Here is a 16,023-nt window from a genome sequence, read left to right as displayed (position 1 = left end):
CCATTGTTCCCATTGTTCCCCGCTGTTCCCCGTTGTTCCCCATCGTTCCGCGCTCTCCCCGTTGTTCCCCGTTGTTCCCATTGTTCCCATTGTTCCCCGCTGTTCCCCGCTGTTCCCCATCATTCCCCGCTGTTCCCCGCTGTTCCCCGCTGTTCCCCATCGTTCCGCGCTCTCCCCGCTGTTCCCCGTTGTTCCCATTGTTCCCATTGTTCCCCGCTGTTCCCCGCTGTTCCCCACTGTTCCCCATCATTCCCCGCTGTTCCCCGTTGTTCCCATTGTTCCCCGCTGTTCCCCACTGTTCCCCATCGTTCCACGCTCTCCCCGCTGTTCCCCATCATTCCCCGTCGTTCCCCGTTGTTCCCCGCTGTTCCCCGCTGTTCCCCATCATTCCCCGCTGTTCCCCTCTGTTCCCCGTTGTTCCCATTGTTCCCCGCTGTTCCCCGCTGTTCCCCGTTGTTCCCCATCATTCCACGCTGTTCCCCGTTGTTCCCCGTTGTTCCCATTGTTCCCATTGTTCCCCGCTGTTCCCCGCTGTTCCCCGTTGTTCCCCATAGTTCCGCGCTCTCCCCGTTGTTCCCCGTTGTTCCCATTGTTCCCATTGTTCCCCGCTGTTCCCCGATGTTCCCCGTTGTTCCCCGTTGTTCCCATTGTTCCCATTGTTCCCCGCTGTTCCCCGCTGTTCCCCGTTGTTCCCCATAGTTCCGCGCTCTCCCCGTTGTTCCCCGTTGTTCCCATTGTTCCCATTGTTCCCCGCTGTTCCCCGCTGTCCCCCATCGTTGCGCGCTGTCCCCGCTCTCACTCCGGCTGTCTCTGGGGCTCGGGGGCCGCGCTGAGCTCGCCCCGGGCGCTGAGCCCGCCCCGCGCGCTGAACGTCCCCCGCAGCACGGAGCCGTTGGCAAAGGACAGCTTCCCCTAAAGGAAGAGTCATCATTTAATTCAAATTGTACATTCCATGCGGTTTTAATCAAAAATGACATTATTTATTTTTATTTCTCAATTATTATTAAATTCCCTTTTATTATTGAGTTCTCCATTATTAAATCCCCTTTTTATTATTGAATTCTCTATTTATTATGAAATTCCCTTTTTATCATTAAATTCCAGAGAGCCTTCTCTGCAGAAAAATCTGGAATTATAAATTAAATTAAAAACTATAAATTTGAATAATTTTTAATTTTAAAAAATTACTTACTTCAATTTCTCTACATCAATTCTTTATTAAATTCTTGATTCGTTGTTGTTAAATTCTCTATTTGCTATTAAATATTCTATCATTAAATTATTTTTTTATTATTAAATTCCCATTTATTACTAAATTCTCTATCATTACATTCCCTTTTTATTATTGAATTCTCTATTTATTATTAAATTCTGGAGAGCTTTCCCTGCAGAAAAATCCAATATTAGGAATTAAATTTAAATTACTAATTATAAAATAAATTCTTTATTTCAAATTCTCGATCCAATTCTCTATTAGTATTACATTATTTTCATTTTGTTTAAATTTTAGTTTGTCATTAAATTCTCTATTTCTTACTGAATTCTCTAATTATTAGATTGTCTGTTATTGAACTTTCTATTAATTACATAAATATTCTATTATTAAATTCCCTTTTTATTATTAAACTCTCTGTTATTAAATTGCCAACTATTAATTTAATATAATAATTCAAAATACAATTTATTATTAAACACTTTATTACCAAATTCTCTATTATTAAATTCTATGTATTATATAAATTCTCTATTTATTACAGAAATTCTCTATTTGTTTTAAAATTCTTTCATTTTAAATCCTTTATTATTGAATTCTTTATAATTAAATTCTCTATTTACTATTACATTCTTTATTATTAAATTCTTCATTTATTATATAAATTCGGTATTATTAAATTCTCTATTATCAATTCTATAATTTTAAATTCTTTACTTTTAAATTCTCTATTTATAATTAAATTCTCAATTATTCTTCCACTCTCCATTAGTCAATTCTCCATTAATTATTCAAATCCCACAAATGAAATCCAACACAATGTCCCAAATCTGCCTTGGAATTCCAGCTGCGCCCAAATCCCGGATTTCTCTGGATTTGCCACCAAATCCAAGCAGGAATTTTGGAGGGAAAATTTCCCAGCGCTGGAATCAATCCCTCAAAATCCACCCCAGGGATTCCCAGGGATTCCCAGATTTTCCCCATCCCGGGTATTCCCAGATCCCAAGGAATTCTTGGATTCCCCACCATTTTCTCAGCATGGAACGCCCTTGGAGGAGGAAGATGATGACAAATTCTTCCTCAGCTGCCAAAGCTCATTAGCATTAATTAACGAGCATTAATTGTGCCTTCCCCCAGAATTCCTGCCAGGCTGATCCCAGATTTTTTTCAAAACTCGTTTTCCCTGCCCTGGGGGTTTTCTCAACGCTTTGGAGCAGGAATTTCTGTTGGAATCCAACCACAGAAGCCGGGACGGGTCAGGGCAGGGCCCGGATTGGGAAATTCCAAATTTCCGCTGCCTCAGTCTGGGCAGCTCCGGGTTCTGCATCATTTCCTGTGGCCCCAATGCCTGGAATGTGCTTTTTTTAAAAATAAAAAAGGACCTTGGGTAGAGTCACTAAGCACAGCTAAAAATTTTAAAAAAACCTGATAAAAACACTCAAAAATATGAAAAAACCCCCAAAAAACTCAATTAAAAATGTCCCATAAAACCCAATAAAACCATAACAATTCAAGCAAAAATATCTCATAAAACCCAACTAAAAAACAAAAAAAAAAATCCCAAAACCTCAACCAAAAATGTCACTTTAAACTCAACAAAATCTCAGTCAAAAAAAAATCAAGTAACTCAATCAAGAATGTCCCATAAAACCCAATAAAACCATAAAAAAAATCAAGCAAAAATATCTCATAAAACTCAACTAAAAAACAAAAAAAAATCCCAAAACCTCAACCAAAAATGTCACTTTAAACTCAACAAAATCTCAGTCAAAAAAAATCCAGTAACTCAATCAAAAATGTCCCATAAAAGCCAATAAAACCATAAAAATTCAAGCAAAAGTATCTCATAAAACCCAACTAAAAACCCCAAAAAAAGAAAAGAAATCCCAAAAACTCAACCAAAAATGTCGCTTTAAACTCAACAAAATCTCAATCAAAAAAACTCCAGTAAATCAATCAAGAATGTCACATAAAACCCAATAAAACCATAAAAATTCAAGCAAAAATATCCCATAAAACCCAACAAAAAAAAAAAAAAAGAAAATAAGAAAATCCCTAAATCTCAATCAAACATGTCTCATAAAACCCTAATAAAACCCAATTAAAAAAAAAAAAAAACAACAAAAACTCAACCAAAAATATCCCATAAAACCCAATGAAAACCCAACCAACAAACCCCAATAGCTCAATCAAAAATGTCCTTTTAAAACCCAATTTAAAAACCCCAAAAACAGAGGAAAAATCCCAAAAGCTTAACCAAAAATGTCCCATAAGACCTCATAAAAACCTCAAAAACTCAACCAAAAATGTCCCATAAAACTCCTCCAAAAAACCCCATAAACTCAACCAAAAATGTTCCAAAAACCCAACAAAAAACCCAGAAAACTCAACTAAAAATGTCCCATAAACCAAATAAAAAAGCTCAAAAAAGAGTAAAAAATATCCCAAAACCTCAACCAGAAATGTCCCGAAAAACCCAAGAAAAACCCAAAAAAATAAACTCCAAAAACTCTAACCAAAAACCCGACCCAACCAACATGAAGTAAATAAAACATGAAAATCCCAAATTATTCTTGAAATTCCCAAAATCTCCAGCTGGAGCTTTCCTTCTGTGCTACACATTCCAGAAATCTGGAAAATGGGGTTTTAGAGGGAGCTGAGGAAGCAGAGCAGGAAGGAATAAAGTTGGGAGATGAATCCATGGAAAATTCCAGAAGAAGAGGGAGGAAATTCCAACCTTTCCAACGAACGTCAGATCATCCGTGAAGTTCCCTTCGTAGACGGAGTCGTCTTCCAGGAGGAGAATTCCTGAACCCTTGGGATGAAAGGAAAAATTGGGAATTTGTGGAATGAACTTCCCATCTGGCCCAATTCATGCCATAAAAAATTTATGGGATGCAGATTCCAAGATTTATTTTTTTTAAAGCCAAACATCAGCTTTCAATGTCTGGGAGAAGCTCCAAGAAAACCCACGGAGAAGGAGGTCAGGAAACTTGGACACAATAAAATGATTTCATGGATTTTCCATGGAAAAGGAACAAAACACCAGGAAAAGCCACCAAGGATTGTCACAAAGTCAAACTCGTGGTGCTCTCAATCCTGGGGTATTTTAAGGAATTCTTTGGGAAATGATTCCAAGAAAACAGCAACTCTGTGAAATTCCCTCTGGGAAAGGGATCCAAAAGGATCAAAATCCAACTCTTGGCAGAGGAGACATCCCAAGAATTCCCAGAAAATCCCAGAGCTCTGGCAGCGTTGGGAATGTGCCCATTCCATGGGAAACTATTCCAGGGAATAATTCCTGTCCATAAGGAATTTTCTGCCCACTGGGATTTATTCCATGGTTTAAGCCCAACTGGAATATTTTCCTCTGGAATGAAATGCCCCAAAAAACTCAACCAAAAATGTCCCATAAAACCCAATAAAAAACCACCAAAAAGAAAAAAAAATTAAAAGATCCCAAAACCACAACTAAAAATGTCTCATAAAACCCAATAAAAAACCCAAAAAAGAGGAACAAAACCCCAAAAACTCCATCAAAATTGCCCCATAAAACCTAATAAAAAAAAACCAAAAAGAAAAAAAAAATCACAAAACTGCAACCAAAAAAGTCTCATAAAACCCAATAAAGAACCCAAAAAAAAAAGAGAAAAAAAATTCCCAAGAACTCCATCAAAATTGTCCAATAAAACCCAAAAAAAAAAAAAAAAACCCAAAAGAAAAAAAAACCCTAAACTTCAACGAAAAATGTCGTATAAAACCCAATAAAAACCATTTTTCCCTAATTCAGGAAGTGGGAATGGGGTTGTTGTTGGTTTTTTTTAAAGGATGGATTTTTTAGGGTTGGGGTTTTTTGAAGGATGTTTTTATTCCAATGCCCATTCCCTTTGCTTTCCCCACCAAATTCCCAACATTCCATGAACTGGATGAGTGAATTCCCACTGGAAAAATAAGGATCTCATGATTTCCAGGGAAGATGGAATGCTCTGGAATTCTTGGAATGGTTTGGGCTGGAAGGGACCTTCAGGATCCATGGGCAGGGATCTCCCACGGTCCCAGGGTGCTCCAACCTGGCCTTGGACATTCCAGGGGCTGCCACAAATCTCTGGGAATTCCATCCCAACCCCTCCAACCCAGGAATTCCTTCCCAAAATCCCATCAATCCCTCTGAAAGGGGAGAAAAAAACAAAACCTTGTTCTTCCAAACCATGATTGTGGGAAAATCATGGAATATCCTGAAGGGCCCACAAGGATCCAAACCCAACCCCTGGCCTTGCACAGAGATCCCAACAATCCCATCCTTTCCTGGAGAGTTTTCCAAACATTCCTGGAGCTCTGGCAGCCTTTGGAATGTGCCCATTCCCTTGGGAGTGTCCATCCCGAGCACCTTCTGCGGGCAGAACCTTTCCCTGATCTCCAAACCCTCTTTGTCCTCCAGGATGAATTTGGGAATGAAACTTCGATCTTGCCCTCAGCGATGGATTCCCCATCTCAGGGATTCCCAGATTCCATGGAAATCTTGGACTCACCACCATTTTATCCGCATGGAACGTCCTCTGGTAGCAGAGCCCCGACTGGGTCACCACGATGCCTTCTCCGTGTCTGTGGTCATCCAACCACATCCCGATGTACCTCTCCGCTCTGGAATGCAAGGAGACCCCAAGTGATGGATGTTCCCACTTTTCCCAGCTCTCAATCCGTCAGATTTGTCCTGCTCAGGGTGGTTTTTCCTGACACAACGCCCCAGGCTGGCAGTCCCACACAAACTGAGCTCTGGGAGTGTTTTCCAAGGAATTCAAGCCTTACATCCCCAACCATCCATCCCACATCTCCAGGATTTATCCCACCAAACCCAAAGCTGTCCCATGTCCTGGACATATTTCATGAAAAATCCTTTTGCCAGGATCTTTTTTCTCCTGAGAAGCTGGGAAGTTTCAGCTTCTCCACGTTTTGCTGCTTTGGAATGTGATTTGGAGAATTGTTCACCCAGCGTGTGAAATTGTTTTTACTTGGTGACCAATGGCAGCCACCTGTGTCGAGTCTGTGAGCAGCCACAAGATTTTATTTTCATTCCTTTCTATTCCTTGCTATCCTTTCTTCTATTCTTTTTGTGTAGTTTTAATATATCAATATAATATAATATTATAACATTAATATAATATAATATAATATAATATAATATAATATAATATAATATAATATAATATAATATAATATAATATAATATAATATAATATAATATAATATAATATAATATAATATATTATATTATGATAATATTACATTATTATATAATATGATATGATATGATATGATAATATGATAATAGTATATTATCATATGGGATTACCATATTATACGTATTATATATTATACATATATAATATATGCAATATATGCTATATATGCTATATATTATATTATACATAATATAATATATATTATATATAAAATAATATATAATATTATATTATCATATTATATATCATATCAATGTAATGTCACATAATGTCACGTAATGTCACGTAATGTCATATCAGCCTTCTGAAACATGGAGTCAAGATTCTCATCTCTTCCCTCGTCCTGAGGACCCACAACAACACCACAACAATAAATAACCACACCCCTGTGTCACGGACATATTGTATGAAAAATTGTTTTGCTAAGATTTTTCTCCTGAGAAGCTGAGAGGCCTCGGGAACAAAATGCAAACATTGATTATCTGCTGCTGTGGAATGCAACAGGTGCATCTGGGATTGGTCTCATGTGGTTGTTTCTAATTAATGGCCAATCACAGTCAGCTGGCTCAGACTCTCTGGTCAGTCACAAGATTTTATTTTCATTCCTTTCTATTTCTTCTATTCTTTTACTGTAGTTTTAATACATAATTTTCTTTTAATATAATATATATCATAAAATAATCAATCAGCCTTCTGAAACATGGAGCCAAGACTCTCATCCCTTCCCTTGTGGGGGTTTCCTGCAAACTCAACATTCCTGCACCTCAGATCCATCCCACTTTACCTCTGCTTGTCCTCCCAGACTCCATATCCGTTCTTTTTGTCGTTTTCCCACTGTCCCGTGTATCTGAAGGGATGCTCAGCCGAGAAGTTCTCCAGGATCCCGAAGCCCTGGCGCACGTTGTCCTTGAAGTAGCCCTTGTAGACCAGGTCATTCCCGTACCTGCAGGAAGAGGGGTGCAATTCCAGCCTGGGAATATTTGACAGCTACTCCTGGAGTAGAAAACCAGGCAAGTGAGGAGATCAGGCTCATCCATCTCAAAATATTCCAAGGATTTTCCCCACGGCATTGAATTGGATCCCTGTTTGCTGTTGGGAATGTGCATCACCCAAACCGGACATTCCAGAGCTTCCCAAATTATCCAAGGACTCAACACATGGGCTTGGAGTTGTCCTGGGAGAGGCCATTCAAGAATTGACCTCTCACCAGCCTGGGCACAGGAAGCTCTGGTGAATCCAGGCTGGAAAATTGGATCCATAGGAAGGACGCCAAGCTTGGATCCAGCTCTTTGTGGTGGCCACCAGCCCTTCCCTGGACAGGTCCCTCTGGGAAGAGCAGCTCCAATTCGAACAAAGAAGCAGAACATCCAGGTTGGAGGACAGGCCTATGCCATAGGCCTATCCCAGCTGGAATGTTGGGTCTGTCCCACTTGGCATGGAGAAATCAGGGATAGGGATGAGCAGGAAGCAGGCACAGCCCCGTGTTACCAGGGGCCAAAGCATTTGGGGTCACCTCAGAGGAGAAAATTCCAGGGAGAGCTCAGAGCTCCTTGCAGGGCCTGGAGGGCTCCAGGAGAGCTGGAGAGGGACTGGGGACAAGGATGGAGGGACAGGACACAGGGAATGGCTCCCAGTGCCAGAGGGCAGGGATGGATGGGAGATTGGGAATTGGGAATTCCTGGCTGGGATGGAATTCCCAGAGCAGCTGTGGCTGCCCTGGATCCCTGGAATGTCAAAGGCCAGGCTGGAGCACCCTGGGACAGTGGGAGGTGTCCCTGCCCATGGAACGGCATCATCCTCAAGCTCCCAAACAATTCTGGAATTCTAAATGCCCACAAAGCATTTCCAGACCAGGCTCGAAAGATTTCAGGGAGCATTTCCCACTTTAAATCCCTGGAACCCCCTTTTCCCTGGAACCCATCCTGGATTTTACTTACTCACAGATTCCATAGCCCCTCATCTTGCCCTGGTACCAGTGGCACTTGTAGCAGTCGTAGCGATCCTCGGAGCGCCGCGGGACCAGGCAGATCCCAAATCTGATGGGGGCACATGGAAAAGGTCAGCATGGGAAAAAAAATGTCAGCATGGAAAAGGTCAGCATGGAAAAATCAGCATGGAAAAGGTTGGGATGGAAAAAAAGTCAGCATCAAAAAGGTCAACATGGAAAAGGATGACTCCATTGTAGTGGATGAACTTCAAAAACCATTTTGAACTCCATGGGGTTGATTTTTGTTCTGTAAAAAACTTCTCATTTAAATGAGGTCTTAAAGAGATCTAACAGCAACCTTAAGATGCTTTCTGTGAATAAATTCCCATGGATTTGGGGATGTGGGATCAGAGTCCAACTGGATGGAAATGTCTGCATGGAAAAGCTCAGCACAGAAAGCAGTGACTCCATTGCAGTAGATGAAGTTTTAAAACCAACTGGAATTTCATGGGATTGGGGTTTTTTTCTGTAAAACTCCTCATTTAAGTGAGGTTTATAAAAGGATCTAAAAATAACTTTAAGACTCTTCCTATGAATAAATTCCCATGGATTTGGGGATGTGGGATCAGATTCCACTGGATGGAAATGTCTGCATGGAAAAGCTCAGCACAGAAAGCAGCGACTCCGTTGCAGTGGATGAAGTTTAAAAACCAACTGCAATTTCATGGGATTTTTTTCTCTGTAAAAACTCCTGACATGAGGTTGATAAAAGGATCTAAAAATAACTTGAAGACTCTTCCTAGGAATAAATTCCCATGGATTTGGGGATCTGGGATCAGAGTCCAACTGGATGGAAATGTCTGCATGGAGAAGGTCAGCACAGAAAATAGTGACTCCGTTATAGTGGCTGAAGTTTAAAAATCAATTTGAATTTCATGGGATTGGGTTTTTTTCTGTAAAACTCCTCATTTAAGTGAGGTTTATAAAAGGAACTAAAAATAACTTTAAGACTCTTCCTACGAATAAATTCCCATGGATTTGTGGATCTGGGATCAGATTCCAACTGGATGGGAATGTCTGTATTAAAAACAGCAACTCCATTGTAGCAGATGAAGTTAAAAACCAGGGATTGTCCAAATTCCCAATGTTTATGTGCTTGGATCAGCTCTACCTGAGACACTTTTCCCAGGTGCCACTGGACTTTTCCCATAGGAAAACTCATCCCTTTGGGAGCTGCACTCCCAGATCCTCACTGTTCCTTCTCCAGAGTTTCTTTCAGTTCTGTTTTCCCCTCTTTCCCCCTTTCCCATTTTAGGGGCTGAGTTAAATGTTCTGGGATTTCCAACAAAAGTGTTTGGGATTTTCCCCCACCTTTGGAAAAATGAGGAATCCTGAAGTCCTATTTCCAATAAAATTGAGATAAATTATACTGGAATTTCATGGATTGGCTTCTTAAATCTTGAAGAAAAAACTCATTTAAGTGAGGTTTTAAAGAGATCTAAAAATAACTTTAAGACACTTCCTAGGAATAAATTCCCACGGATTTTGAGATCTGGGATCACATTTCAACCTCTGGGGTCAGTCAGTGTCAGTCCTTCTCTCCAGGTTCCACCCTCTGGCAGGAACCATTCCAGTTTAATTTCAAAGCAGGGAATGTCCCGTTTTCCAAGGCTTACCCGTGCTCCAGGCCCTCCTGGAAATCGCCAACGTGGTTGCGTCCATCGCGCCACTTCAGCGTCCCCCTGGAAGCCAAGGAATTCTCTCACAAGGGACACCACAACATTCCCACATGGAACAGCACCTGCCAAAGCCCAGCCTAAACATTTACACGGGCTTAGATGGAGCTTGGAAGGTGCCCATGGCAGGGGAGTGGAATTGGATCTTTCCCAAAGTTCTTTCCAACCCAAACCATTCCCAGATTTGATGGCAAACATCCAAAATGTTCCTCGGAGCACAGAGACACAAAAGGCACCCCCAGGCCTTGGTTTCCAGCACCAGGATTTAATCCCATAATGTTTTCCTGCTCTGGGCTCAGTGGGAAGAACCCATTCCATTCCCTAATCCCAAAAGTATTTTCTGGAGGTGCTGCCTCGTGCCTTTGGGACCTTGCACCTGATCCTGAATTAATTACAGGGATTAATCCAGCTGCAGTTCCTGCCTGGCCCATCCCCGTGGGCACGGTGACACCACAGCCTGGAATTCCAGCGGCTCAGCCACCGGGAAAGCAGAGAGGAAAACCATTCCCAAGGGATCGTTCATCCCATGTTCTGTGGGGCTGGAAAGTGATTCCAGGAGCTGATCCCACAGCAAGGAGAGCCGGGAACGGGCAATGCCAGGGAAATTCCTGCCCGGCCGTGCCCGGCTCCGCAGCAATTTCCCTCCCTCCCGGAATCCCACTCCACCCACACCCACTGAGAGCTTCAATTCCGGCCTCAGCCCAGAAAATCCGATCCTGCACGTTCCCCAGCTGGACACAATGGAATTACAAAATCCTGGAATGCTTTGGCTTGGAAGGACCCTCAAGATCTTCTCATCCCATGGGCAGGGACACCTCCCACTGTCCCAGGCTGCTCCAAGTGTCCAGCCTGGCCTTGGGCACTGCCAGGGATCCGGGGCAGCCACAGCTGCTCTGGGAATTCCATCCCAGCCCCTCCCCACCCTCCCAGCCAGGAATTCCTGCCCAAATTGAGCTTTAAAGGTTCTTGAGCTTGGAATAAAAGCTGGGAATTAGGCTGAGGAAATATGGGGGATGTGAGGAATTCTGATCTCTTTTTGGAGCTGGAGGCCAAGGCTTTGGAATCCCTCAGGGAATGTTGGAATATTTTCCCTCCACGATGATGCTGAGCTCGTTTGCTTTGCCTCAAAACCCCAACTGGAACAACTGAAAATCATGGAATTGTGGCATTTTTGGGGTTGGATGGGATCCTAAAGAACATCCAGTTCCAACCCCATGCCAGGGTCACCTCCCACTGCCCCAGGTGCTCCAGCCTGGCCTTGGCACTTCCATGGATCCAGGGGCAGCCACAGCTTCTCTGGGAATTCCATCCCAGCCCCTCCCCGCCCTCCCAGCCAGGAATTCTTTCCCAACAATAAATCCAAACCTCCTCTGGGTCGGTTTGCCAGGAGATGGTGCAACACCAAAACCGTGAGGAGGTTGTTTGACTTTCACCCAGGTTGTTGTTTCAAACACCTCCACGAGAGTGGCTCTTCTCCAAGTTTTCCAGAGGATCGGTTGGATGTGTTTGAAATTTCAATATTTTAATTTTAATTTAAAATTGAATCTCCTTTGGCTTTATGGGACTGAATAGAAAAGGGGAGCAGCCAAAGGGGTGAGGGAACAGCTGGAGCTGGGCCAGGTTTAGGTTGGATTTTAGGGAAAAGTTCTTCCCCCAGAGGGTGTTGGGCACTGAACATTCCCCAAGGAATGGGCACAATCCCAAGGCTGCTCCAGGAGGTTGGACAGGGTGGGGTTGTTGGGATCTGTACAGGGCTTGATCCCTGTGAGCCCTTCCCACTCAGGATATTCCATAATTTCAGGTCTGCTCCAGGCACAAGGATGTTTAGGCCACATGTGAGTGGGAGTCTGGCCTTCTCCCAGCCCAGGTCACCTGAAATTCCAGGAGAGCCACTGGAGAGCTCTGGAATTCCAGGACAGGCAGAATGGAGCTGGAGAATGCCGATGTTTTTGCCAAAGAGCCCAAATTCCCACTCCCACAGCTCTGCCCACGTGCTCTTCCCTTGGAAATCCCTGAGCAGCCACCATGGCCAGGATGCTGCTCGGGAACCTTCCAGAAACAAAATCACAGCAGAGGAATTCCAGCAGTGGGAAGGGAACTCAAATCCAAGGAATTTAACACCTGAAGTCCCTGAATTCTGGCACAAATCTCCTGGGATGCCTCACCCAAATCACTGCTTGGGGTCAGGAGAGGTTTGGATTAATCCCAGTTTTCCAGCCCTGAGGCAGGAGAGGACAAAAACCAGGAGATGGTTTTGAGGGAGTGAGGGTGGGGATGACCCCAAGGTCTCCTGCCCTAAACGCTCCTTTGATGCTGTTCCAGGACACAATCTCTTCCACAGAATATTCAGAATTCAGTTTTGGATTTGGGGCTGGAACTGGATTCAAATCCCTTCCAAGCCATTTATATTCTGGATTCTTTCATTATTCTAAGGCTCTCTCAAACTGAGATAGTTTCTCTCTATCCTTTTTGCTTCCAGAGCAAACTGTGTAAAACTCATGGGAAATAAAATTTCCCAGTGTTTTGGTGGCTGAGCAGATTGGTCATATTCCAGATTTCTTCCCAAAAAAACCCCAATGTTCTCTATCCTATGTCCAGAAAGTTTTGGTTGGGATCTTTGATTTACAGACATTCCTTCACTTGAACTTGGATTTATTGAACATTTCCCAATGTTACCATTTTAGCTCCTTTTGGATTTAAGCTTCTCTTAATTCCTGGGATAAAAGTTTGGATGTTCAAGTTTGGATAAAGTTCAGAGAGATTCTGATAGCAGAGAATGAAATAAAATAAATATAAATAAAATTCTCCCCAAAATGTTTTTATTGGGGATTTTCCTCATTGTGAGGGTGAGATTTTCATATCCCAGGCTGAGATCTCAATTTTAGGCCCAGGCTAAATCCTAAGTAGAGGCACCAGCTCATGCAGTATCAGGGTGACCAACACCACATTTCTGGGGCAGCCTTTAGGATTTAATCCACGAACCACCAATGAGATGCCCACAATAAATCCCAAGTTTTAGGACTCAGGCTTTGCTAAACTTGCTCTCCAGGCCAGAATTCCCTCTGGGAATGAGTGAGGCAGGGACCAAGAGAGCCAGGCCTGGATTCACATCCACATCATCGATAAGAATCAAATTTTGATCTTAACCCCACCCTGGAAGTGCCAAAAAAAGGAGCAGACCCTTGGTGAGGTGGCTGAGTGAGCTTGGAGATCGTTCCCAACCTTCACGGAAACTCCAAACCAACACTTCCAGCCCTATTCCCACTCGGAAAAGGGGCCCAAAATGTTCCTTACTTGCCATGGGGCTTCCCCCAGAGCCACTCTCCCTCGTAGGTGGCCCCACAGAGCTTGCCTAGAAAAGGAGCAGCTCCTTCATGAGTGACCTGGAGATGTTTGGGTTGACCTTGGAGATCTTTCCCAACTTTCACAGCAACTCCAAACCAGCAGTTCCAACCCTATTCCCGCTTGGAAAAGAGGCCTAAAAGGTTCCTTCCCAGAGCCACTCACCCTCATAGGTGGAGCCCACCCAGAAAAGGAGCAGCCCCTTCATGATATGTTTGAGTGACCTGGAGAAGTTTGGGTTGACCTTGGAGATCTTTCCCAACCTTCATGGAAACTCCAAGCACTTCCAACCTTATTCCCACTTGGAAGAGAGGCCTAGAAGGTTCTTCCCAGAGCCACTCACCCTCATAAGTGGTTACTCTGCCTGCCCAGAAAGGAGCAGCCCCTTCAAAAATGACCTGGAGAAGTTTGGGTTGACCTTGGAGGTCTTTCTCAACCTTCACAGCAACTCCAAACCAGCACTTCCAACCTTATTCCCACTTGGAAAAGGTGCCCAGAAGGTTCCTTCCCAGAGCCACTCACTCTCGTAGATGGCCACCCTGAGCCTGCCCAAAAAGGAGCAGCCCCTTCATGAGTGACCTGGAGAAGTTCGGGTTGACCTTGGAGATCTTTCCCAACCTTCATGGAAACTCCAAGCACTTCCAGCCCTATTGCCACTTGGAAAAGGGGCCCAAAAGGTTCCTTACTTGCCATGGGGCTTTCCCCAGAGCCACTCTCCTTCACAGGCGGCCCCCTGGAGCCTGCCAAGAAAACTGTGGGCAGGCTTCATGATGTGGTCAAGTGACCTGGAGATGCATGGGTTGACCTCGAATATCTTTCCCGGCCTTCATGGAAATGCCAAACCACCACTTCCAACCTTATTCCCCCTTGGAAAAGTGGCCCAGAAGGTTCCTTACTTGCCATGGGGTTTCCCCCAGAGCCACTCCCCCTCGTAGGTGGCCCCGCGGAGCCGTCCCTCCATGCGGAAGACGTAGCTGAAGAAGCGTCGGGACGGGGCCTCGCTGCCCTCCCCGCTGCGGCCCCAGAGAGGGAAATCCCGCTTCCCGTTCAGCGCCTGGCGCACGGCCTGCTCCAGCTTCCACCTCCACACGGCCTGCGGGCACGGAAAACACGGAATGAGCACAAATCCCTGAAAATCAACCGGAGACAACTGCAGGAAAGCGGCGAGGAGCTTGTGGGTTCCCATCAAAGCCCTTCTGCAGCTTCCACAGGGGATCTCCTGGAAGGTGGATACTGCAGCGAGGCACAACAGCTGGGAGGGAGGAATTTCCACTTGGATGTTGAAAAAGAGGGAAAAATTCCACTTGGATATGAAAAAAAAAAAAAAAGAAAGACAAATTTCAAGCTGATTTGCCTGTGGGATAGGCCTGTCCTTCAGGAAAAGCAGCAAGAAACCGACAGGTTCCAACCAGCATTCCTCACCAGCCATCAAGTCTGAGCCACCTCTGGCCATCTAATGCAGGATTTTTTGGGGAAAAGGAGCCAAAAATCCCAGCCCACCTTCACCAGAATGATTATCCTGCTTTAAATACTAAAGAGATGGGAAAATCCCAAAGCCTGACCTTCATCTGAGGGTCCTTGGTGGAGAGGACGAACGTCTCTTCCGGGGTTGTGATGCGTAGGCTGTGCCTGGGAGGGAAACAAAAGGATGGAAAACACAATTCCCAATCCATCAGCTCTTCCCATTCCCCTCCTGGAGATCCTGGTGCTTTCCCACGTGGTTCTTCTGGAGAGATCTCAAGTTCTTCAGGGCTGGATTAATGAATTTTGGGATTCATTGGCAACAAATGGGATGAGAGGGAACAGCCTCAGGTTGTGCCAGGGGAAGGTCAGGTTGGACAGCAGCAGGAATTTTTTCATGGAAAACGTGGTCAGGCCTTGGAATTGCCCAGGGAGGTCTGGAGTGTCCATCCCCAGAGGTGTCCAAGGAATTCTGGGCTGGGAACAAGGTGGGGATGGGACACACAGGTTGGATTTGATGATCCCAGAGGGCTTTTCCAACCTCAAAAATTCTGGGATTTCAATCTGGCAGCAAATTCCAAGCTGGTGAGATCCCATTATTCATATCCCAATCCCATGGCTTGGAAAGGAGACGGGACAAAGCTTTGGATCATTTTTCCATCAACCTGAACATTTTTATTCCTTTTATTTAACCCCCAGTGGGAATTTCTCACTCACAGTCCTGGAGCCGATTTCTCTCCACAGTTTTCATCCACCCACACCAGCTTCAGATCAAAACTCTGGAAGCCGTTTCCCTGGAAAGAAAAGGGGAAAGATGGTCCTGTTATTGCTGGAAACATCCATGGAATGGCAGAGCTGGAGTGGCAGCAGAAATTCCCAACTTTTTGATCCATCCATCTCACACTGGGAGGAGAGACCTTGGAGATGGAAAAGCCACCAGAAAAGGAGGGAAGTTCTCGTTTGAACACTCCTAAAGCTCTTCCAAAATTCCGTGGCCACATCCAGGACTAAAACATCCCCACATGACCCTGATCTCCACAGGAGTTCCTTCCCTATCACATGGCAACATTCCCAAATCATTCCGGCCAATATTCCCAGAGATTT

The 16,023-nt window shown here is 44.2% G+C and overlaps 1 protein-coding gene across 3 annotated transcripts in view; it reads right to left on the bottom strand.

Annotated features, from left to right (window-relative positions):
• Positions 1–16,023, bottom strand: part of ALS2CL (ALS2 C-terminal like) — a 57,456-nt gene that overhangs the window by 21,918 nt on the left and 19,515 nt on the right. For all 3 annotated transcript variants that reach the window (XM_059489041.1, XM_059489044.1, XM_059489038.1), the window contains exons 8-16: positions 15,637–15,713; positions 15,021–15,087; positions 14,355–14,551; positions 10,057–10,122; positions 8,391–8,489; positions 7,238–7,396; positions 5,743–5,854; positions 3,951–4,028; positions 800–912 (exon numbers count right to left, since the gene is read on the bottom strand). In XM_059489041.1, the coding sequence (XP_059345024.1) occupies positions 800–912; positions 3,951–4,028; positions 5,743–5,854; positions 7,238–7,396; positions 8,391–8,489; positions 10,057–10,122; positions 14,355–14,551; positions 15,021–15,087; positions 15,637–15,713 (968 nt within the window). The remainder of the gene's footprint in view (positions 1–799; positions 913–3,950; positions 4,029–5,742; positions 5,855–7,237; positions 7,397–8,390; positions 8,490–10,056; positions 10,123–14,354; positions 14,552–15,020; positions 15,088–15,636; positions 15,714–16,023) is intronic.

Source organism: Ammospiza nelsoni, chromosome 1, assembly GCF_027579445.1.
Source record: "Ammospiza nelsoni isolate bAmmNel1 chromosome 1, bAmmNel1.pri, whole genome shotgun sequence".
In the NCBI taxonomy this organism is placed as follows: Eukaryota; Metazoa; Chordata; class Aves; order Passeriformes; family Passerellidae; genus Ammospiza; species Ammospiza nelsoni.
The sequence above is the reverse complement of the archived record's forward strand: the minus strand, read 5'-3'. Positions and strand labels throughout refer to the sequence as shown.